Source organism: Salmo salar, chromosome ssa03 (assembly GCF_905237065.1).
Source record: "Salmo salar chromosome ssa03, Ssal_v3.1, whole genome shotgun sequence".
NCBI lineage: Eukaryota > Metazoa > Chordata > Actinopteri > Salmoniformes > Salmonidae > Salmo > Salmo salar.
In genome coordinates, this window is record NC_059444.1 from 96,751,725 (window position 1) to 96,776,904 (window position 25,180).

The 25,180-nt window shown below is 41.1% G+C and overlaps 1 protein-coding gene across 1 annotated transcript in view; it reads left to right on the top strand.

Moving 5' to 3' along the window:
• rbfox1 (RNA binding fox-1 homolog 1) overlaps window positions 1-25,180 on the top strand; it is a 396,445-nt gene that overhangs the window by 83,495 nt on the left and 287,770 nt on the right. Inside the window, exon 2 of the mRNA XM_045715920.1 lies at window positions 8,574-8,615. Coding sequence (XP_045571876.1) covers window positions 8,589-8,615 — 27 coding nt within the window. The 5' untranslated portion in view covers window positions 8,574-8,588. The remainder of the gene's footprint in view (window positions 1-8,573; window positions 8,616-25,180) is intronic.

The window sequence follows — 25,180 nt, forward strand, 5'->3', positions numbered from 1 at the left end:
TTGTTAATATAACACCTGTCTATGTCAGGAGTGTTAATGTAACACCTGTCTATGTCAGGAGTGTTAATGTAACACCTGTCTATGTCAGGAGTGTTAATGTAACACCTGTCTATGTCAGGAGTGTTAATGTAACACCTGTCTATGTCAGGAGTGTTAATACAACACCTATCTATGTCAGGAGTGTTAATATAGCACCTATCTATGTCAGGAGTGTTAATGTAACACCTGTCTATGTCAGGAGTGTTAATGTAACACCTGTCTATGTCAGGAGTGTTAATGTAACACCTGTCTATGTCAGGAGTGTTAATAGAACACCTGTCTGTCAGGAGTGTTAATAGAACACCTGTCTATGTCAGGATTGTTAATATAACACCTGTCTATGTCAGGAGTGTTAATGTAACACCTGTCTATGTCAGGAGTGTTAATGTAACACCTGTCTATGTCAGGAGTGTTAATAGAACACCTATCTACGTCAGGAGTGTTAACTTCCCTGGGCCAGTGGGACGCTTGCGTGCCACCCTATTCAACAGCCAGTGGAATCGCGTGGCGCGAAATACAAATACGTCAAAAATGCTATAACTTCAATTTCTCAAACATATTACTATTTTACACCATTTTAAAGACAAGACTCTCGTTAATCTAACCACATTGTCCGATTTCAAAAATGATTTACAGCGAAAGCAAAACATTAGATTATGTCAGGAGAGTACCCTGCCAAAAATAATCACACAACCATTTTCAAAGCAAGCATATATGTCACAAAAACCAAAACCACAGCTAAATGCAGCACTAACCTTTGATGACCTTCATCAGATGACACTCCTAGGACATTATGTTATACAATACATGCATGTTTTGTTCAATCAAGTTCATATTTATATCAAAAACCAGCTTTTTACATTAGCATGTGATGTTCAGAACTAGCATACCCACCGCAAACTTCCGGTGAATTTACTAAATTACTCATGATAAACGTTCACAAAATACATAACAATTATTTTAGGAATTATAGACACAGAACTCCTTTATGCAATCGCGGTGTCAGATTTTAAAATAGCTTTTCGGCGAAAGCACATTTTGCAAAATACTGAGTACATAGCCCGGCCATCACGGCTAGCTATTTTGACACCCACCAACTTTGGGACAACCTAAACTCAGAATTACTATTTGAAAAATTGGATTACCTTTGCTGTTCTCCGTCAGAATGCACTCCCAGGTCTTCTACTTCAACAACAAATGCTGTTTTGGTTCCAAATAATCCATAGTTATATTCAAATAGCTCAGTTTTGTTCGTGCGTTCAGGTCACTATCCGAAGGGTGACACGCGAGCGCATTTCGTGACAAAAAAATTCAAAATATTCCATTACCGTACTTAGAAGCATGTCAAACGCTGTTTAAAATCAATTTTTATGCTATTTTTCTCGCAAAATAGCGATAATATTCCAACCGGGCAATATTGTATTCATTCAAAGGCTGAAAGAAAAATGTTTAGAATTCTCATGAACGCGCATCTCCAGTGTCACTGTCCCCAGGCTGACCACTCATAAATTCTCCTGCTGTTCTTCGCCCAGAGACAGCAGACACCCCATTCCACTTTCTGGCGGCTTTAGGGAGCCAATGGGAGCCTTAGAAAGTGTCATGTTACAGCACAGATGCTGTATTTTCGATAGAGATGCAACAGAAGGACAACAAATTGTCAGACAGGGCACTTCCTGTATGGAATCTGCCATATGAGTTCTGTTATACTCACAGACAACATTCAAACAGTTTTAGAAACTTTAGAGTGTTTTCTATCCAAATCTACTAATTATATGCATATTCTAGTTTCTGGGCAGGAGTAGTAACCAGATTAAATCGGGTACGTTTTTTATCCGGCCGTGCAAATACTCCCCCAAGCCACAACATTAATAGAACACCTATCTATGTCAGGAGTGTTAATAGAACACCTATCTACGTCAGGTATGTGACCTACATGTGATCAAATGAGTTGGGTCTAGTGGGCTAACCCATATAGAATGTCATGTTGGGCTGGGACACTACATAGTTGTCCTAAATGTCAACTTGTTCCCTATATAGTGCATTTCTATGATCAGAACCCTATGGGTCGTGGTCAAAAGAAGTGCACTATATAGGAAATAGGGCGCCAATTAGTGTCATTATGTAAGTGGATGCATTTATAGAGCCTGTTTCTGCTGTGTCTGGACGTTCTATCACTCAAGAGCAACAAACAGTGGCTTCCACAATACACAACAGAAGAGCTTTACAATGGACACACAGACACACTCTTTCCACCACACCTATTCCCAAGTGTGATAACACTTCAAGAGTAAAGTGATTATTAAATGATGTTTTCTCTCCACACATGAGTGATAGACTTATGGATGACAGTTGGCTGTGTGTTGTGTAGTTATGACATGGCTGTGTGTTGTGTAGTTATAACATGGCTGTTTGTTGTGTAGTTATGCCATGGCTGTGTGTTGTGTAGTTATAACATGGCTGTGTGTTGTGTAGTTATAACATGGCTGTGTGTTGTGTAGTTATGACATGGCTGTGTGTTGTGTAGTTATAACATGGCTGTGTGTTGTGTAGTTATGACATGGCTGTTTGTTGTGTAGTTATGACATGGCTGTGTGTTGTGTAGTTATAACATGGCTGTTTGTTGTGTAGTTATAACATGGCTGTTTGTTGGGTAGTTATGACATGGCTGTTTGTTTTGTAGTTATAACATGGCTGTGTGTTGTGTAGTTATGACATGGCTGTTTGTTGTGTAGTTATGCCATGGCTGTGTGTTGTGTAGTTATGACATGGCTGTTTGTTGTGTAGTTATGACATGGCTGTGTGTTGTGTAGTTATAACATGGCTGTTTGTTGTGTAGTTATAACATGGCTGTGTGTTGTGTAGTTATAACATGGCTGTTTGTTGTGTAGTTATAACATGGCTGTGTGTTGTGTAGTTATAACATGGCTGTTTGTTGTGTAGTTATAACATGGCTGTTTGTTGTGTAGTTATAACATGGCTGTTTGTTGTGTAGTTATAACATGGCTGTTTGTTGTGTGGTTATAACATGGCTGTTTGTTGTGTAGTTATAACATGGCTGTTTGTTGTGTAGTTATAACATGGCTGTGTGTTGTGTAGTTATGACATGGCTGTTTGTTGTGTAGTTATAGCATGGCTGTTTGTTGTGTAGTTATAACATGGCTGTTTGTTGTGTAGTTATAATATGGATGTTTGTTGTGTAGTTATAACATGGCTGTGTGTTGTGTAGTTATAACATGGCTGTGTGTTGTGTAGTTATAGCATGGCTGTTTGTTGTGTAGTTATAACATGGCTGTTTGTTGTGTAGTTATAATATGGATGTTTGTTGTGTAGTTATAACATGGCTGTTTGTTGTGTAGTTATAATATGGATGTTTGTTGTGTAGTTATAACATGGCTGTGTGTTGTGTATTTATAATATGGCTGTTTGTTGTGTAGTTATAACATGGCTGTTTGTTGTGTAGTTATAACATGGCTGTTTGTTGTGTAGTTATAACATGGCTGTTTGTTGGGTAGTTATGACATGGCTGTTTGTTGTGTAGTTATAACATGGCTGTTTGTTGTGTAGTTATAACATGTCTGTTTGTTGTGTAGTTATAACATGGCTGTTTGTTGTGTAGTTATAGCATGGCTGTTTGTTGTGTAGTTATAACATGGCTGTTTGTTGTGTAGTTATAACATGGCTGTGTGTTGTGTAGTTATGACATGGCTGTTTGTTGTGTAGTTATAACATGGCTGTGTGTTGTGTAGTTATAACATGGCTGTTTGTTGTGTAGTTATAGCATGGCTGTTTGTTGATCCGTTCCATGATCTCGCCATCACGGTTGACAACTCCCTTGTGTCCTCCTCCCAGAGTGCTAAGAGCCTTGGCGTGACCCTGGACAACACCCTGTCGTTCTCCACCAACATCAAGGCGGTGACCCGATCCTGTAGGTTCATGCTCTACAACATTCGCAGAGTACGACCCTGCCTCACACAGGAAGCGGCGCAGGTCCTAATCCAGGCACTTGTCATCTCCCGTCTGGATTACTGCAACTCGCTGTTGGCTGGGCTCCCTGCCTGTGCCATTAAACCCCTACAACTCATCCAGAACGCCGCAGCCCGTCTGGTGTTCAACCTTCCCAAGTTCTCTCACGTCACCCCGCTCCTCCGCCTCTCCACTGGCTTCCAGTCGAAGCTCGCATCCGCTACAAGACCATGGTGCTTGCCTACGGAGCTGTGAGGGGAACGGCACCTCCGTACCTTCAGGCTCTGATCAGGCCCTACACCCAAACAAGGGCACTCCGTTCATCCACCTCTGGCCTGCTCGCCTCCCTACCTCTGAGGAAGCACAGTTCCCGCTCAGCCCAGTCAAAACTGTTCGCTGCTCTGGCACCCCAATGGTGGAACAAGCTCCCTCACGACGCCAGGACAGCGGAGTCAATCACCACCTTCCGGAGACACCTGAAACCCCAGCTCTTCAAGGAATACCTGGGATAGGATAAAGTAATCCTTCTAACCCCCCCCTTAAAAGATTTAGATGCACTATTGTAAAGTGGTTGTTCCACTGGATATTATAGGTGAATGCACCAATTTGTAAGTCGCTCTGGATAAGAGCGTCTGCTAAATGACTAAAATGTAAAAAATAAAAAATAAATGTAAAAAATGTTGTGTAGTTATAACATGGCTGTTTGTTGTGTAGTTATAATATGGATGTTTGTTGTGTAGTTATAACATGGCTGTGTGTTGTGTAGTTATAACATGGCTGTGTGTTGTGTAGTTATAGCATGGCTGTTTGTTGTGTAGTTATAGCATGGCTGTTTGTTGTGTAGTTATAACATGGCTGTTTGTTGTGTAGTTATAATATGGATGTTTGTTGTGTAGTTATAACATGGCTGTTTGTTGTGTAGTTATAATATGGATGTTTGTTGTGTAGTTATAACATGGCTGTGTGTTGTGTAGTTATAATATGGATGTTTGTTGTGTAGTTATTACATGGCTGTGTGTTGTGTAGTTATAAAATGGCTGTTTGTTGTGTAGTTATAGCATGGCTGTTTGTTGTGTAGTTATTGGAGGGAAGTTTGTTTCTTCCTCATCTGGAGTTATTGGAGGGAAGTTTGTTTCTTTAAATAATGCTTTTGGAAATGTACTTTTTAAAATGTTTTGCCTGTGTATAGCAACGATCAATCTGTGTTTGTGCGTGTGTGTCAGGTTAAGTGTTAGAGAAATTGCTTATGGTTAATGTGATGCTAAAGATATTCTCCTCCAGGAGCTCGGTGGTGAAAAGCATCAACATCATATCAATCCAACTTCCTTTATCCCCTCCTCTCTCATCTCTTCATCTCTTCCTCTTGTTCTCTTTCTCCCCCTTATCACTCAACATCATATCAATCCAACTTCCTTTATCCCCTCCTCTCTCATCTCTTCATCTCTTCCTCTTGTTCTCTTTCTCCCCCTTATCACTCAACATCATATCAATCCAACTTCCTTTCCCCCTCCTCTCTCATCTCTTCATCTCTTCCTCTTGTTATTTTATCACTCGGTTCATAATCGCCTCAGCACTCTGTAGTGGTTTTTACGAGGCGAGGAGTCCTCGGCCTCAGAGATGGAAATCAAATTCCACTGCACACACGGCACTACAACTCTAACAGTCTGAGAAGACACACACCCTCACTAACGGACAGAGAAGACACACACCCTCACTAACGGACAGAGAAGACACACACCCTCACTAACGGACAGAGAAGACACACACCCTCACTAACGGACAGAGAAGACACACACCCTCACTAACGGACAGAGAAGACACACACCCTCACTAACGGACAGAGAAGACACACACCCTCACTAACGGACAGAGAAGACACACACCCTCACTAACAGACAGAGAAGACACACACCCTCACTAACGGACAGAGAAGACACACACCCTCACTAAAATGGGCAGAGAAGACACACACCCTCACTAAAATGGGCAGAGAAGACACACACCCTCACTAAAATGGGCAGAGAAGACACACACCCTCACTAAGATGGGCAGAGAAGACACACACCCTCACTAAGATGGGCAGAGAAGATACACACCCTCACTAAGATGGGCAGAGAAGATACACACCCTCACTAAAATGGGCAGAGAAGACACACACCCTCACTAATGGACAGAGAAGACACACACCCTCACTAATGGACAGAGAAGACACACACCCTCACTAACGGACAGAGAAGACACACACCCTCACTAAAATGGGCAGAGAAGACACACACCCTCACTAAAATGGGCAGAGAAGACACACACTCTCACTAAAATGGGCAGAGAAGACACACCCTCACTAATACACAGAGAAGACACACACCCTCACTAAAATAGGCAGAGAAGACACACATCCTCACTAATGGGCAGAGAAGACACACACCCTCACTAAGATGGGCAGAGAAGACACACACCCTCACTAAAATGGGCAGAAAAGACACACACCCTCACTAAGATGGGCAGAGAAGACACACACCCTCACTAATGGACAGAGAAGACACACACCCTCACTAATGGACAGAGAAGACACACCCTCACTAATGGACAGAGAAGACACACACCCTCACTAATGGACAGAGAAGACACACACCCTCACTAATGGGCAGAGAAGACACACCCTCACTAATGGGCAGAGAAGACACACACCCTCACTAATGGGCAGAGAAGACACACACCCTCACTAATGGGCAGAGAAGACACACACCCTCACTAATGGGCAGAGAAGACACACCCTCACTAATGGGCAGAGAAGACACACACCCTCACTAATGGGCAGAGAAGACACACCCTCACTAATGGGCAGAGAAGACACACCCTCACTAATGGACAGAGAAGACACACCCTCACTAATGGACAGAGAAGACACACCCTCACTAACGGACAGAGAAGACACACACCCTCACTAATGGGCAGAGAAGACACACCCTCACTAATGGGCAGAGAAGACACACCCTCACTAATGGGCAGAGAAGACACACCCTCACTAATGGGCAGAGAAGTAGTCCGTCTGAGAACAGAAGAGAGGAGGAAGAACAACAAAGCCAAGTCTTTAAGTGTTCTGAGTCCGTGTCCCATACGGCACCCTGTTTTCCCTATATAGTGTGCTACTCTTTACCAGAGGCTTATGGGCCGTGGTCAGAAGCCACTATATAGGGAATATGGTTCTATTTGGGAAGCAGAGAGTGTTATGAGTGTCGTGAGCCCGATGGCAGGGAGGATCTGTCTTTGAGTGACATTAAACTGTGGAGAGAGTATTGTGAGTATTGAGATTAACGCTTCAAACTGTAACATACAACCACCTCCACATATTACTGAGAGGATATCAACACATCCTGTGTGTGTGTGTGTGTGTGTGTGTGTGTGTGTGTGTGTGTGTGTGTGTGTGTGTAAGCTGGTTATGTTTTGGGATAGGTGTTTTCAAGCATCTCACTGCATCCTTCTTGTCTTAACTGTGTGTCTCTAATCAAAACTGTAACATACTGTAATTACTAATGGTTTTACTAATGCTCTCATGATGCTCCTTTACATTACAGTAATGTGGTTGAGAATCCTCCTTTACATTACAGTAATGTGGTTGAGAATCCTCCTTTACATTACAGTAATGTGGTTGAGAATCCTCCTTTACATTACAGTAATGTGGTTGAGAATCCTCCTTTACATTACAGTAATGTGGTTGAGAATCCTCCTTTACATTACAGTAATGTGGTTGAGAATCCTCCTTTACATTACAGTAATGTGGTTGAGAATCCTCCTTTACATTACAGTAATGTGGTTGAGAATGTTCCTTTACATTACAGTAATGTAGTTGAGAATGTTCCTTTACATTACAGTAATGTGGTTGAGAATCCTCCTTTACATTACAGTAATGTGGTTGAGAATCCTCCTTTACGTTACAGTAATGTGGTTGAGAATCCTCCTTTACATTACAGTAATGTGGTTGAGAATCCTCCTTTACATTACAGTAATGTGGTTGAGAATCCTCCTTTACATTACAGTAATGTGGTTGAGAATCCTCCTTTACATTACAGTAATGTGGTTGAGAATCCTCCTTTACATTACAGTAATGTGGTTGAGAATGTTCCTTTACATTACAGTAATGTAGTTGAGAATGTTCCTTTACATTACAGTAATGTGGTTGAGAATCCTCCTTTACATTACAGTAATGTGGTTGAGAATCCTCCTTTACATTACAGTAATGTAGTTGAGATCAGCACTGTGCTCCTCAGTATCTCTGGGCTGTAGTTTTTATTAAATAACAATATAATCTGTTCTATATGGTCTGTGATCCGTAGGGAAATGTGTCAAATGATCTGGGGGTCTGGGTGTGAATTCATTTTGGTTTATTTTGGATGGATTCATATTTTTGGTTGTGATTGGGTAAGACAGTTGAACTGTGCTCAATAGTCATTTATAAATTATATTCTGCAACAATCAATGGCTATATATATTAATAATGTAAGAAAAAATCAGAAAATGGATGTTCCAATCCGAGATCGCTCCCTGAAAGTTGTTTCTTTCTTTTCTTTCAGATTCCAGGCCAACCTATGAGCTGTGAGAGGGCGCATCTGAGGGTCAGTTCCACTCGCTGTGTGTACGTACTTGTGTGTGTGTGTGTGTGTGCGCATGCTTGTGTGCGTTTCTAGCTTGTCTGTCCGAAAGGTACCCTTTTCCGAGGGTCATTTTGTGAGAGGTAGAGCTGAGAAGAGGAAAGCAGTGTTTGGATGGAGGAGGTAGCCTGGTCACTGCTCTACTCTGTTACACCTGTTCTACAGGTCTATTCTATAGAGCTGTTCTATAGGTCTATTCTATAGAGCTGTTCTATAGAGCTGTTCTATTGGTCTATTCTATAGAGCTGTTCTACAGGTCTATTCTATAGGTCTGTTCTACAGGTCTGTTCTATAGAGCTGTTCTATAGGTCTGTTCTATAGAGCTGTTCTATAGAGCTGTTCTATAGGTCTGTTCTACAGGTCTATTCTATAGGTCTGTTCTACAGGTCTGTTCTATAGAGCTGTTCTATAGGTCTGTTCTATAGAGCTGTTCTATAGAGCTGTTCTATAGGTCTGTTCTATAGGTCTGTTCTATAGAGCTGTTCTATAGGTCTGTTCTACAGGTCTATTCTATAGAGCTGTTCTATAGGTCTATTCTATAGAGCTGTTCTATAGATCTGTTCTATAGAGCTGTTCTATAGGTCTGTTCTACAGGTCTGTTCTATAGAGCTGTTCTATAGGGCTGTTCTACAGGTCTATTCTATAGAGCTGTTCTACAGGTCTGTTCTATAGAGCTGTTCTATAGAGCTGTTCTATAGGTCTGTTCTATAGGTCTGTTCTATAGAGCTGTTCTATAGGTCTGTTCTACAGGTCTATTCTATAGAGCTGTTCTATAGAGCTGTTCTATAGGTCTGTTCTATAGGTCTGTTCTATAGAGCTGTTCTATAGGTCTGTTCTACAGGTCTATTCTATAGAGCTGTTCTATAGGTCTGTTCTATAGAGCTGTTCTATAGAGTTGTTCTATAGGTCTGTTCTATAGGTCTGTTCTATAGAGCTGTTCTATAGGTCTGTTCTACAGGTCTATTCTATAGAGCTGTTCTATAGGTCTGTTCTACAGGTCTATTCTATAGAGCTGTTCTATAGAGCTGTTCTATAGGTCTGTTCTATAGGTCTGTTCTATAGAGCTGTTCTATAGGTCTGTTCTACAGGTCTATTCTATAGAGCTGTTCTATAGAGCTGTTCTATAGGTCTGTTCTATAGGTCTGTTCTATAGAGCTGTTCTATAGAGCTGTTCTATAGGTCTGTTCTACAGGTCTGTTCTATAGAGCTGTTCTAAAGGTCTGTTCTATAGAGCTGTTCTACAGGTCTATTCTATAGAGCTGTTCTAAAGGTCTGTTCTACAGGTCTATTCTATAGATCTGTTCTAAAGGTCTGTTCTACAGGTCTATTCTATAGAGCTGTTCTATAGGTCTGTTCTATAGAGCTGTTCTAAAGGTCTGTTCTACAGGTCTATTCTATAGAGCTGTTCTAAAGGTCTGTTCTACAGGTCTATTCTATAGAGCTGTTCTATAGGTCTGTTCTACAGGTCTATTCTATAGAGCTGTTCTATAGGTCTGTTCTAAAGGTCTGTTCTACAGGTCTATTCTATAGAGCTGTTCTAAAGGTCTGTTCTAAAGGTCTATTCTATAGAGCTGTTCTAAAGGTCTGTTCTACAGGTCTATTCTATAGAGCTGTTCTATAGGTCTGTTCTAAAGGTCTATTCTATAGATCTGTTCTAAATGTCTATTCTATAGAGCTGTTCTATAGGTCTGTTCTACAGGTCTATTCTATAGAGCTGTTCTACAGTTCTATTCTATAGATCTGTTCTACAGGTCTATTCTATAGAGCTGTTCTATAGGTCTGTTCTACAGGTCTATTCTATAGAGCTGTTCTAAAGGTCTGTTCTACAGGTCTATTCTATAGAGCTGTTCTATAGAGCTGTTCTATAGGTCTGTTCTATAGGTCTGTTCTATAGAGCTGTTCTATAGGTCTGTTCTACAGGTCTATTCTATAGAGCTGTTCTATAAGTCTGTTCTACAGGTCTATTCTATAGAGCTGTTCTACAGGTCTATTCTATAGGTCTGTTCTAAAGGTCTGTTCTACAGGTCTATTCTATAGAGCTGTTCTATAGGTCTGTTCTACAGGTCTATTCTATAGAGCTGTTCTACAGGTCTATTCTATAGATCTGTTCTACAGGTCTATTCTATAGAGCTGTTCTATAGGTCTGTTCTATAGATCTGTTCTATAGAGCTGTTCTATAGAGCTGTTCTATAGATCTGTTCTAAAGGTCTGTTCTACAGGTCTATTCTATAGAGCTGTTCTAAAGGTCTGTTCTATAGAGCTGTTCTACAGGTCTATTCTATAGAGCTGTTCTAAAGGTCTGTTCTACAGGTCTATTCTATAGATCTGTTCTATAGGTCTGTTCTACAGGTCTATTCTATAGAGCTGTTCTATAGGTCTGTTCTATAGAGCTGTTCTAAAGGTCTGTTCTACAGGTCTATTCTATAGAGCTGTTCTAAAGGTCTGTTCTACAGGTCTATTCTATAGAGCTGTTCTATAGGTCTGTTCTACAGGTCTATTCTATAGAGCTGTTCTATAGGTCTGTTCTAAAGGTGTGTTCTACAGGTCTATTCTATAGAGCTGTTCTAAAGGTCTGTTCTAAAGGTCTATTCTATAGATCTGTTCTAAATGTCTATTCTATAGAGCTGTTCTATAGGTCTGTTCTACAGGTCTATTCTATAGAGCTGTTCTACAGTTCTATTCTATAGATCTGTTCTACAGGTCTATTCTATAGAGCTGTTCTATAGGTCTGTTCTACAGGTCTATTCTATAGAGCTGTTCTACAGGTCTATTCTATAGGTCTGTTCTAAAGGTCTGTTCTACAGGTCTATTCTATAGAGCTGTTCTATAGGTCTGTTCTACGGGTCTATTCTATAGAGCTGTTCTACAGGTCTATTCTATAGTTCTGTTCTACAGGTCTATTCTATAGAGCTGTTCTATAGGTCTGTTCTAAAGGTCTGTTCTATAGATCTGTTCTATAGAGCTGTTCTATAGAGCTGTTCTATAGATCTGTTCTAAAGGTCTGTTCTACAGGTCTATTCTATAGATCTGTTCTACAGGTCTATTCTATAGATCTGTTCTAAAGGTCTATTCTATAGATCTGTTCTACAGGTCTATTCTATTGAGCTGTTCTAAAGGTCTGTTCTACAGGTCTATTCTATAGAGCTGTTCTATAGGTCTGTTCTACAGGTCTATTCTATAGAGCTGTTCTATAGGTCTGTTCTAAAGGTCTGTTCTACAGGTCTGTTCTATAGAGCTGTTCTATAGGTCTGTTCTATAGATCTGTTCTAAAGGTCTGTTCTACAGGTCTATTCTATAGAGCTGTTCTATAGGTCTGTTCTACAGGTCTATTCTATAGAGCTGTTCTAAAGGTCTGTTCTACAGGTCTATTCTATAGATCTGTTCTATAGGTCTGTTCTACAGGTCTATTCTATAGAGCTGTTCTAAAGGTCTGTTCTACAGGTCTATTCTATAGAGCTGTTCTATAGGTCTGTTCTAAAGGTCTATTCTATAGAGCTGTTCTAAAGGTCTGTTCTACAGGTCTATTCTATTGATCTGTTCTAAAGGTCTGTTCTATAGGTCGATTCTATAGAGCTGTTCTATAGGTCTGTTCTACAGGTCTATTCTATAGAGCTGTTCTAAAGGTCTGTTCTATAGAGCTGTTCTATATGTCTGTTCTAAAGGTCTGTTCTACAGGTCTATTCTATAGAGCTGTTCTAAAGGTCTGTTCTATAGAGCTGTTCTATAGGTCTGTTCTACAGGTCTATTCTATAGAGCTGTTCTACAGTTCTATTCTATAGATCTGTTCTACAGGTCTATTCTATAGGTCTGTTCTAAAGGTCTATTCTATAGGTCTGTTCTACAGTTCTATTCTATAGATCTGTTCTACAGGTCTATTCTATAGGTCTGTTCTACAGGTGTATTCTATAGAGCTGTTCTATAGGTCTGTTCTACAGGTCTATTCTATAGAGCTGTTCTACAGGTCTATTCTATAGGTCTGTTCTAAAGGTCTGTTCTACAGGTCTATTCTATAGAGCTGTTCTATAGGTCTATTCTACAGGTCTATTCTATAGAGCTGTTCTATAGGTCTGTTCTACAGGTCTATTCTATAGAGCTGTTCAACAGGTCTATTCTATAGGTCTGTTCTAAAGGTCTGTTCTACAGGTCTATTCTATAGAGCTGTTCTATAGGTCTGTTCTACAGGTCTATTCTATAGAGCTGTTCTATAGGTCTGTTCTACAGGTCTATTCTATAGAGCTGTTCTACAGGTCTATTCTATTGGTCTGTTCTAAAGGTCTGTTCTACAGGTCTATTCTATAGATCTGTTCTACAGGTCTATTCTATAGAGCTGTTCTATAGGTCTGTTCTAAAGGTCTGTTCTATAGATCTGTTCTATAGAGCTGTTCTATAGAGCTGTTCTATAGATCTGTTCTAAAGGTCTGTTCTACAGGTCTATTCTATAGATCTGTTCTACAGGTCTGTTCTATAGATCTGTTCTACAGGTCTATTCTATAGATCTGTTCTACAGGTCTATTCTATAGAGCTGTTCTATAGGTCTGTTCTACAGGTCTATTCTATAGAGCTGTTCTATAGGTCTGTTCTAAAGGTCTGTTCTACTGGTCTATTCTATAGAGCTGTTCTATAGGTCTATTCTATAGAGCTGTTCTAAAGGTCTGTTCTACAGGTCTATTCTATAGAGCTGTTCTATAGGTCTATTCTACAGGTCTGTTCTAAAGGTCTGTTCTACAGGTCTATTCTATAGAGCTGTTCTATAGGTCTGTTCTACAGGTCTATTCTATAGAGCTGTTCTATAGGTCTGTTCTAAAGGTCTATTCTATAGAGCTGTTCTACAGGTCTATTCTATAGGTCTGTTCTACAGGTCTATTCTATTTTTAGGTCTGTTCTAAGGTCTATTCTATAGAGCTGTTCTATGAGGTCTATTCTATAGAGCTGTTCTACAGGTCTATTCTATAGGTCTGTTCTAAAGGTCTGTTCTACAGGTCTATTCTATAGAGCTGTTCTATAGGTCTGTTCTACAGGTCTATTCTATAGAGCTGTTCTATAGGTCTGTTCTACAGGTCTATTCTATAGAGCTGTTCTACAGGTCTATTCTATAGGTCTATTCTATAGAGCTGTTCTACAGGTCTATTCTATAGAGCTGTTCTACAGGTCTATTCTATAGGTCTGTTCTAAAGGTCTGTTCTACAGGTCTATTCTATAGAGCTGTTCTATAGGTCTGTTCTACAGGTCTATTCTATAGAGCTGTTCTATAGGTCTGTTCTACAGGTCTATTCTATAGAGCTGTTCTACAGGTCTATTCTATAGATCTGTTCTACAGGTCTATTCTATAGAGCTGTTCTATAGGTCTGTTCTAAAGGTCTGTTCTATAGATCTGTTCTATAGAGCTGTTCTATAGATCTGTTCTAAAGGTCTGTTCTACAGGTCTATTCTATAGATCTGTTCTACAGGTCTATTCTATAGATCTGTTCTACAGGTCTATTCTATAGATCTGTTCTACAGGTCTATTCTATTGAGCTGTTCTAAAGGTCTGTTCTACAGGTCTATTCTATAGATCTGTTCTATAGGTCTGTTCTACAGGTCTATTCTATAGAGCTGTTCTATAGGTCTGTTCTAAAGGTCTGTTCTACAGGTCTATTCTATAGAGCTGTTCTATAGGTCTGTTCTACAGGTCTATTCTATAGAGCTGTTCTATAGGTCTGTTCTAAAGGTCTGTTCTACTGGTCTATTCTATAGAGCTGTTCTATAGGTCTATTCTATAGAGCTGTTCTAAAGGTCTGTTCTACAGGTCTATTCTATAGAGCTGTTCTATAGGTCTGTTCTACAGGTCTATTCTATAGAGCTGTTCTAAAGGTCTGTTCTACAGGTCTATTCTATAGATCTGTTCTATAGGTCTGTTCTACAGGTCTATTCTATAGAGCTGTTCTATAGAGCTGTTCTATAGGTCTGTTCTAAAGGTCTGTTCTATAGGTCGATTCGATAGAGCTGTTCTATAGGTCTGTTCTAAAGGTCTGTTCTATAGAGCTGTTCTATAGGTCTGTTCTAAAGGTCTGTTCTACAGGTCTATTCTATAGAGCTGTTCTAAAGGTCTATTCTATAGAGCTGTTCTATAGGTCTGTTCTACAGGTCTATTCTATAGAGCTGTTCTATAGGTCTGTTCTAAAGGTCTGTTCTACTGGTCTATTCTATAGAGCTGTTCTATAGGTCTATTCTATAGAGCTGTTCTAAAGGTCTGTTCTACAGGTCTATTCTATAGAGCTGTTCTATAGGTCTGTTCTACAGGTCTATTCTATAGAGCTGTTCTAAAGGTCTGTTCTACAGGTCTATTCTATAGAGCTGTTCTATAGGTCTGTTCTACAGGTCTATTCTATAGAGCTGTTCTATAGAGCTGTTCTATAGGTCTGTTCTAAAGGTCTGTTCTATAGGTCGATTCGATAGAGCTGTTCTATAGGTCTGTTCTAAAGGTCTGTTCTATAGAGCTGTTCTATAGGTCTGTTCTAAAGGTCTGTTCTACAGGTCTATTCTATAGAGCTGTTCTAAAGGTCTATTCTATAGAGCTGTTCTATAGGTCTGTTCTACAGGTCTATTCTATAGAGCTGTTCTATAGGTCTGTTCTACAGGTCTATTCTATAGAGCTGTTCTAAAGGTCTGTTCTACAGGTCTATTCTATAGATCTGTTCTAAAGGTCTGTTCTACAGGTCTATTCTATAGAGCTGTTCTATAGGTCTATTCTATAGAGCTGTTCTAAAGGTCTGTTCTACAGGTCTATTCTATAGAGCTGTTCTATAGGTCTGTTCTACAGGTCTATTCTATAGAGCTGTTCTAAAGGTCTGTTCTACAGGTCTATTCTATAGATCTGTTCTAAAGGTCTGTTCTACAGGTCTATTCTATAGAGCTGTTCTATAGAGCTGTTCTATAGGTCTGTTCTAAAGGTCTGTTCTATAGGTCGATTCGATAGAGCTGTTCTATAGGTCTGTTCTAAAGGTCTGTTCTATAGAGCTGTTCTATAGGTCTGTTCTAAAGGTCTGTTCTACAGGTCTATTCTATAGAGCTGTTCTAAAGGTCTATTCTATAGAGCTGTTCTATAGGTCTGTTCTACAGGTCTATTCTATAGAGCTGTTCTACAGTTCTATTCTATAGATCTGTTCTACAGGTCTATTCTATAGGTCTGTTCTAAAGGTCTGTTCTACAGGTCTATTCTATAGAGCTGTTCTATAGGTCTGTTCTACAGGTCTATTCTATAGAGCTGTTCTACAGGTCTATTCTATAGGTCTGTTCTAAAGGTCTGTTCTACAGGTCTATTCTATAGAGCTGTTCTATAGGTCTGTTCTACAGGTCTATTCTATAGAGCTGTTCTACAGGTCTATTCTATAGGTCTGTTCTAAAGGTCTGTTCTACAGGTCTATTCTATAGAGCTGTTCTATAGGTCTGTTCTACAGGTCTATTCTATAGAGCTGTTCTATAGGTCTGTTCTACAGGTCTATTCTATAGAGCTGTTCTACAGGTCTATTCTATTGGTCTGTTCTAAAGGTCTGTTCTACAGGTCTATTCTATAGATCTGTTCTACAGGTCTATTCTATAGAGCTGTTCTATAGGTCTGTTCTAAAGGTCTGTTCTATAGATCTGTTCTATAGAGCTGTTCTATAGAGCTGTTCTATAGATCTGTTCTAAAGGTCTGTTCTACAGGTCTATTCTATAGATCTGTTCTACAGGTCTATTCTATAGATCTGTTCTACAGGTCTATTCTATAGATCTGTTCTTCAGGTCTATTCTATAGAGCTGTTCTATAGGTCTGTTCTACAGGTCTATTCTATAGAGCTGTTCTATAGGTCTGTTCTACTGGTCTATTCTATAGAGCTGTTCTATAGGTCTATTCTAAAGGTCTGTTCTACTGGTCTATTCTATAGAGCTGTTCTATAGGTCTATTCTACAGGTCTATTCTATAGAGCTGTTCTATAGGTCTGTTCTAAAGGTCTGTTCTACTGGTCTATTCTATAGAGCTGTTCTATAGGTCTATTCTATAGAGCTGTTCTAAAGGTCTGTTCTACAGGTCTATTCTATAGAGCTGTTCTATAGGTCTGTTCTACAGGTCTATTCTATAGAGCTGTTCTAAAGGTCTGTTCTACAGGTCTATTCTATAGATCTGTTCTATAGGTCTGTTCTACAGGTCTATTCTATAGAGCTGTTCTATAGGTCTGTTCTAAATGTCTATTCTATAGAGCTGTTCTAAAGGTCTGTTCTACAGGTCTATTCTATAGAGCTGTTCTACAGGTCTGTTCTAAAGGTCTGTTCTATAGAGCTGTTCTAAAGGTCTGTTCTAAAGGTCTGTTCTATAGAACTGTTCTATAGGTCTGTTCTAAAGGTCTGTTCTATAGAGCTGTTCTAAAGGTCTGTTCTAAAGGTCTGTTCTATAGAACTGTTCTACAGGTCTATTCTATAGATCTGTTCTACAGGTCTATTCTATAGAGCTGTTCTATATGTCTGTTCTAAAGGTCTATTCTATTGGTCTGTTCTAAAGGTCTGTTCTACAGGTCTATTCTATAGATCTGTTCTACAGGTCTATTCTATAGAGCTGTTCTATAGGTCTGTTCTAAAGGTCTATTCTATAGATCTGTTCTATAGAGCTGTTCTATAGAGCTGTTCTATAGATCTGTTCTAAAGGTCTGTTCTATTGGTCTGTTCTAAAGGTCTGTTCTACAGGTCTGTTCTACAGGTCTATTCTATAGATCTGTTCTACAGGTCTATTCTATAGATCTGTTCTATAGGTCTATTCTATAGAGCTGTTCTATAGAGCTGTTCTATAGATCTGTTCTAAAGGTCTGTTCTACAGGTCTATTCTATAGGTCTATTCTATTGGTCTGTTCTAAAGGTCTGTTCTACAGGTCTATTCTATAGATCTGTTCTACAGGTCTATTCTATAGATCTGTTCTACAGGTCTATTCTATTGGTCTGTTCTATAGGTCTGTTCTACAGGTCTATTCTATAGATCTGTTCTACAGGTCTATTCTATAGAGCTGTTCTATAGGTCTGTTCTATAGAGCTGTTCTAAAGGTCTGTTCTACAGGTCTATTCTATAGGTCTATTCTATTGGTCTGTTCTAAAGGTCTGTTCTACAGGTCTATTCTATAGATCTGTTCTACAGGTCTATTCTATAGATCTGTTCTACAGGTCTATTCTATTGGTCTGTTCTATAGGTCTGTTCTACAGGTCTATTCTATAGATCTGTTCTACAGGTCTATTCTATAGAGCTGTTCTATAGGTCTATTCTATAGAGCTGTTCTATAGAGCTGTTCTATAGATCTGTTCTAAAGGTCTGTTCTACAGGTCTATTCTATAGATCTGTTCTACAGGTCTATTCTATAGATCTGTTCTACAGGTCTATTCTATAGATCTGTTCTACAGGTCTATTCTATAGAGCTGTTCTATAGGTCTGTTCTACAGGTATATTCTATAGAGCTGTTCTACAGGTCTATTCTATAGATCTGTTCTATAGAGCTGTTCTAATGGTCTGTTCTACAGGTCTATTCTATAGAGCTGTTCTTTAGGTCTGTTCTAAAGGTCTGTTCTACAGGTCTATTCTATAGATCTGTTCTACAGGTCTATTCTATAGATCTGTTCTACAGGTCTATTCTATTGGTCTGTTCTATAGGTCTGTTCTACAGGTCTATTCTATAGATCTGTTCTACAGGTCTATTCTATAGAGCTGTTCTATAGGTCTATTCTATAGAGCTGTTCTATAGAGCTGTTCTATAGATCTGTTCTAAAGGTCTGTTCTACAGGTCTATTCTATAGATCTGTTCTACAGGTCTATTCTATAGAGCTGTTCTACAGGTCTATTCTATAGGTCTGTTCTAAAGGTCTGTTCTAAAGGTCTATTCTATAGAGCTGTTCTATAGGTCTGTTGTAAAGGTCTGTTCTATAGAACTGTTCTATAGGTCTGTTCTATAGAGCTGTTCTACAGGTCTATTCTATGGAGCTGTTCTATAGGTCTGTTCTACAGGTCTATTCTATAGAGCTGTTCTATAGGTCTATTCTATAGGTCTGTTCTAAAGGTCTGTTCTACAGGTATATTCTATAGAGCTGTTCTAAAGGTCTGTTCTACAGGTCTATTCTATAGAACTGTTCTATAGGTCTGTTCTACAGGTCTATTCTATAGAGCTGTTCTATAGGTCTATTCTATAGGTCTGTTCTAAAGGTCTGTTCTATAGAGCTGTTCTATAGGTCTGTTCTATAGGTCTGTTCTAAAGGTCTGTTCTATAGATTTGTTCTATAGGTCTGTTCTAAAGGTCTGTTCTATAGGTCTGTTCTAAAGGTCTGTTCTAAAGGTCTGTTCTACAGGTCTATTCTATAGATCTGTTCTATAGGTCTGTTCTACAGGTCTATTCTATAGAGCTGTTCTATAGGTCTGTTCTACAGGTCTATTCTATAGGTCTGTTCTATAGATCTGTTCTAAAGGTCTGTTTTATAGATTTGTTCTATAGAGCTGTTCTATAGGTCTGTTCTAAAGGTCTGTTCTAAAAGTCTGTTCTACAGGTCTATTCTATAGGTCTGTTCTAAAGGTCTGTTCTACTGGTCTATTCTATAGGTCTGTTCTATAGATCTGTTCTAAAGGTCTGTTCTACAGGTCTATTCTATAGAGCTGTTCTATAGGTCTGTTCTAAAGGTCTGTTCTATAGAGCTGTTCTATAGATCTGTTCTATAGGTCTGTTCTATAGATCTGTTCTATAGGTCTGTTCTATACAGTAGGTCTGTTCTATACATCTGTTCTATACATCTGTTCTATAGGTCAGTTCTATAGGTCAGTTCTGTAGGTCTGTTCTATACATCTGTTCTATACATCAGTTCTATAGGTCAGTTCTATAGGTCAGTTCTGTAGGTCTGTTCTGTAGATTTGTTCTATAGGTCAGTTCTATAGGTCAGTTCTATAGGTCAGTTCTGTAGATTTGTTCTATAGGTCAGTTCTATAGGTCAGTTCTATAGGTCAGTTCTGTAAGTCTGTTCTATAGGTCTGCTGGCTATCACAATGCTTTCAGATGAAAATAGATTATATGTCTATATATAAATGTATTCTATGACAACAGTTGAAGTGGGAAGTTTACATACACCTTAGCCAAATATATTTAAACTCAGTTTTTCACAATTCCTGAAATGTAATCCTTGCAAAATTCCCTTTTTTAGGTCAGTTAGGATCACCCCTTTATTTTAAGAATGTGAAATGTCAGAATAATAGTAGAGAGAATGATTTATTTCAGCTTTTATTTCTTTCATCACATTCCCAGTGGGTCAGAAGTTTGTATACACGCAATTAGTATTTGCTAGCATTGCCTTTAAATTGTCTAACTTGGGTCAAACGTTTCGGGTAGTTATTTGGCCACAACTTTGGAAGTATGCTTGGGGTCATTGTCCATTTGGAAGACCCATTTGCAACCAAGCTTTAACTTCCTGACTGATGTCTTGAAATATTGCTTCAATATATCCACAGAATTTTCTTTTCCTCATGATGCTATCTATTTTGTGAAGTGCACCAGTCCCTCCTGCAGCAAAGCAACCCCACAACATGATGCTGCCACCCCAGTGCTTCACGGTTGGGATGGTGTTCTTCTGCTTGCAAGCCTCCCCTTTTATCTCCAAACATAGTGATGGTCATTATGGCCAAACTGGTCTATTTTTTTTCATCAGACCAGAGGACATTTCTCCAAAAAGTATGTAAATTTGCACAGTCAACTTAGTGTATGTAAACTTCTGACCCACTGGAATTGTGATACAGTGAATTATAAGTGAAATAATCTGTCTGTAAACAATTGATGAAAAAATTACTTGTGTCAAGCACAAAGTAGATGTCCTAACCGACTTCAACTGTATGTACAGTTGAAGTACAGTTGAAGTCGGAAGTTTACATACACTAAGTTGACTGCGCCTTTAAACAGCTTGGAAAATTCCAGAAAATTATGTCATGGCTTTAGAAGCTTCTGATAGGCTAATTGACATAATTTGAGTCAATTGGAGGTGTACCTGTGGATGTATTTCAAGGCCTACCTTCAAACTCATTGCCTCTTTGCTTGACATCATCGGGAAAATCAAAAGAAATCAGCCAAGACCTTGGATGAAAAATTGTAGACCTCCACAAGTCTGGTTCATTCTTAGGAGCAATTTCCAAACGCCTCAAGGTAACACGTTCATCTGTACAAACAATAGTATGCAAGTATAAACACCATGGGACCAGGCAGCCGTCATACCGCTCAGGAAGGAGATGCGTTCTGTCTCCTAGAGATGAATGTACTTTGGTGCGAAAAGGGCAAATCAATCCCAGAACAACAGCAAAGGACCTTGTGAAGATGCTGGAGGAAACAGGTACAAAAGTGTCTATATCCACAGTAAAATTAGTCCAATATCAACATAACCTGAAAGGCCGCTCAGCAAGGAAGAAGCCACTGCTCCAAACCGCCATAAAAAAGCCAGACTACGGTTTGCAACTGCATATGGGGACAAAGATCATACTTTTTGGAGAAATGTCCTCTGGTCTGATGAATCAAAAATAGAACTGTTTGGCCATAATGACCATCATTATGTTTGGAGGAAAAAGGGGGAGGCTTGCAAGCTGAGGAACACCATCCCAACCGTGAAGCACGGGGGTGGCAGCATCATGTTGTGGATGTGCTTTGCTGCAGGAGGGACTGGTGCACTTCACAAAATATATGGCATCATGAAGCAGGAAAATTCTGTGGATATATTGAAGCAACATCTCAAGACATCCGTCAGGAAGTTAAAGCTTGGTCGTAAATGGGTGTTCCAAATGGACAATGACCCCAAGCATACTTCCAAAGTTGTGGCAAAATGGCTTAAGGACAACAAAGTCAAGAAATTGGAGTGGCCATCACAAAGCCCTGACCTCAATCCTATAGAAAATTTGTTGGCAGAAATGAAAAGTGTGTGCAAGCAAGGAGGCCTACAAACCTGAGTCAGTTACACCAGCTCTGTCAGGAGGAATGGGCCAAAATTCACCCAACTTTTTGTGGGAAGCTTGTGGAAGGCTTACCGACACGTTTGACCCAAGTTAAACAATTTTAAGGCAATGCTACTGAATACTAATTGCGTGAATGTAAACTTCTGACCCTCTGGGAATGTGATGAAAGAAATTAAAGCTGAAATAAATCATTCTCTCTACTATTTTTCTGACATTTCACATTCTTAGAATAAAGTGGTGATCCTAACTGACCTAAGACAGGGAATTCTACTAGCATTAAATGTCAAGAATTGTGAAAAACTGAGTTTAAAGGTATATGTAAACTTCCAACTTCAACTGTATAAATAGATTATATAACTATATATAAATAGATTCTATGACTATATATAAATAGATTATATGACTGTATATAAATAGATGATATGGCTATATATAAATAGATTCTATAACTATATTTAAATAGATTATATGGCTATATATAAATAGATTCTATAACTATATATAAATAAATTCTATAACTATATATAAATTGATTATATAACTATATATAAATTGATTATATAACTATATATAAATTGATTATATAACTATTCATAAAATAATCATCAGTCAGGAACTGTACTCTGTAACGGAGGCCTTCAGGAGCCTGTCAGGAACTGTACTCTGTAATGGACCTTCTCCTCTAGGTAGAAGAAAAGAAAAGCTGAATGTGTTGTTGCTCCCAGCCCAAAAGTATGACTCCACCAGCTTTAGGGATTGGTGGACACCTTGTATGTTTTCTAGTTGAATCTCTGTGGAGAGGTCTTGTGTGGGTTCTGGTAGGATTTCTGTGGGGAGGTTTGTATGGGTTCTGGTAGGATCTCTGTGGGGAGGTCTGGGTTGGGTTCTGGTAGGATCTCTGTGGGGATGACTGGGTTCTAGTAGGATCTCTGTGGGGAGGTCTTGTGTGGGTTCTGGTAGGATCTCTGTGGGGAGGTCTGGGTTGGGTTCTGGTAGGATCTCTGTGGGGATGACTGGGTTCTAGTAGGATCTCTGTGGGGAGGTCTTAGTTCTAGTAGGATTTCTGTGGGGAAGTCTGGGTTGGGTTCTGGTAGGATTTCTGCGGGGAGATCTTGGTTCTGGTATGATCTCTAAGGAGGTCTTGGTTCTGGTATGATCTCTATGGGGAGGTATTGGTTCTGGTCGGATCTCTGTGGGGAGGTCTTAGTTCTGGTAGGATCTCTGTGGGGAGATCTTGGTTCTGGTATGACCTCTGAGGAGGTCTTGGTTCTGGAAGATTATATCTCTTTGGGGAGATCTTGGTTCTGGTAGAATCTCTATATGGAGGTCTTGGTTCTGGTAGGATCTCTGTGAGGAGGTCTTAGTTCTGGTAGGATCTATGTGAGGAGGTCTTGGTTCTGGTAGGATCTCTGTGAGGAGGTCTTAGTTCTGGTAGGATCTCTGTGAGGAGGTCTTAGTTCTGGTAGGATCTCTGTGAGGAGGTCTTGGTTCTGGTAGGATCTCTGTGAGGAGGTATTGGTTCTGGTAGGATCTCTGTGAGTAGGTCTTAGTTCTGGTAGGATCTCTGTGAGGAGGTCTTGGTTCTGGTAGGATCTCTGTGAGGAGGTCTTAGTTCTGGTAGGATCTCTGTGGGGAGGTCTTGGTTCTGGTAGGATCTCTGTGAGGAGGTCTTGGTTCTGGTAGGATCTCTGTGAGGAGGTCTTAGTTCTGGTAGGTTCTCTGTGAGGAGGTCTTGGTTCTGGTAGGATCTCTGTGAGTAGGTCTTAGTTCTGGTAGGATCTCTGTGAGGAGGTCTTGGTTCTGGTAGGATCTCTGTGAGGAGGTCTTAGTTCTGGTAGGATCTCTGTGAGGAGGTCTTGGTTCTGGTAGGATCTCTGTGAGGAGGTCTTAGTTCTGGTAGGATCTCTGTGAGGAGGTCTTAGTTCTGGTAGGATCTCTGTGAGGAGGTCTTAGTTCTGGTAGGATCTCTTTGAGGAGGTCTTGTGTATGTTATCTGGTTCCTCTGATGACACCTCTTCTCTCACACATCCCATAATTGATGGGTTGGGTGTTTCTGTATGAAAGATATGTTATTTTATTGTCTGATGAACAGTTCAATACAATCTATATATGCTTTCAAAAAATCTAAGCATGATTAAACATTTTCTAAATCATTCTCCTGTATGTGTCACAAAGTAATAACAGTTTACAAGCAGTTTATTATAGTCTAGTAAAAGCATGAGTTGATGCACACTCAGAATGCTTATTCAACGCTGAAGAAGGCACCGTGTGCTGAAACGTTGGTGTTTTATTCCCATTCAAATGTATTTGACTGTTGGTTTTCAGCAGAACTCCTCAATGGATATGTTTCCAGGGCTTGTTTTAGTCCATGTATCTGGGAATCTGGACATTATTTGGTAGAGGTGCATTTTTTATGGAGTAGATGTCAGGGGGGACAGCTTTGTTATGGGCGCATGCAGTGTGAGGGGGACAGATTTGTGTGTAGCACATGTTGCCAGTCAGGCAGACCATTGTGCATTCTGCTACACGACTGTAATTCATCATGGGTTTGTTGAGGGACTTAAAGTCTAAAATGGCTGCTATGATGAATGTTCTGATGTTGCTATTCACGCTGTGTCATCAGTAGCGACTTCTGGCCTCTCCCCCCTCTGGCCCCCTCCCCTTCTCTGGCCCCCTCCTCCCATCTGGCCCCCTCCCCCCTCTGGCCCCCTCCTCCCATCTGGCCCCCTCCCCTTCTCTGGCCCCCTCCTCCCATCTGGCCCCCTCCTCCCTCTGGCCCCCTCCCCCCTCTGGCCCCCTCCCCTTCTCTGGCCCCCTCCCCCCTCTGGCCCCCTCCCCCCTCTGGCCCCCTCCCCCTCTGGCCCCCCTCCTCCCATCTGGCCCCCTCCTCCCTCTGGCCCCCTCCCCCTCTGGCCCCCTCCCTTCTCTGGCCCCCTCCTCCCCTCTGGCCCCCTCCCCCTCTGGCCCCCTCCTCCCTCTCTGGCCCCCTCCTCCCTCTGGCCCCCTCCTCCCCTCTGGCCCCCTCCCCTCTCTGGCCCCCTCCTCCCATCTGGCCCCCTCCTCCCTCTGGCCCCCTCCCCCCTCTGGCCCCCTCCTCCCATCTGGCCCCCTCCTCCCTCTGGCCCCCTCCCCCTCTGGCCCCCTCCTCCTCATCTGGCCCCCTCCCCCCTCTGGCCCCCTCCTCCCTCTGGCCCCCTCCCCCTCTGGCCCCCTCCCCTCTCTGGCCCCCTCCTCTCATCTGGCCCCCTCCTCCCATCTGGCCCCCTCCCCCTCTGGCCCCCTCCCCTTCTCTGGCCCCCTCCTCCCATCTGGCCCCCTCCCCCTCTGGCCCCCTCCTCCCCTCTGGCCCCCTCCCCCTCTGGCCCCCTCCTCCCTCTGGCCCCCTCCTCCCTCTGGCCCCCTCCCCCTCTGGCCCCCTCCTCCCTCTGGCCCCCTCCTCCCTCTGGCCCCCCTCCTCCCATCTGGCCCCCCTCCTCCCTCTGGCCCCCCTCCCCCCTCTGGCCCCCTCCCCTTCTCTGGCCCCCTCCCCTTCTCTGGCCCCCTCCCCCTCTGGCCCCCCTCCTCCCTG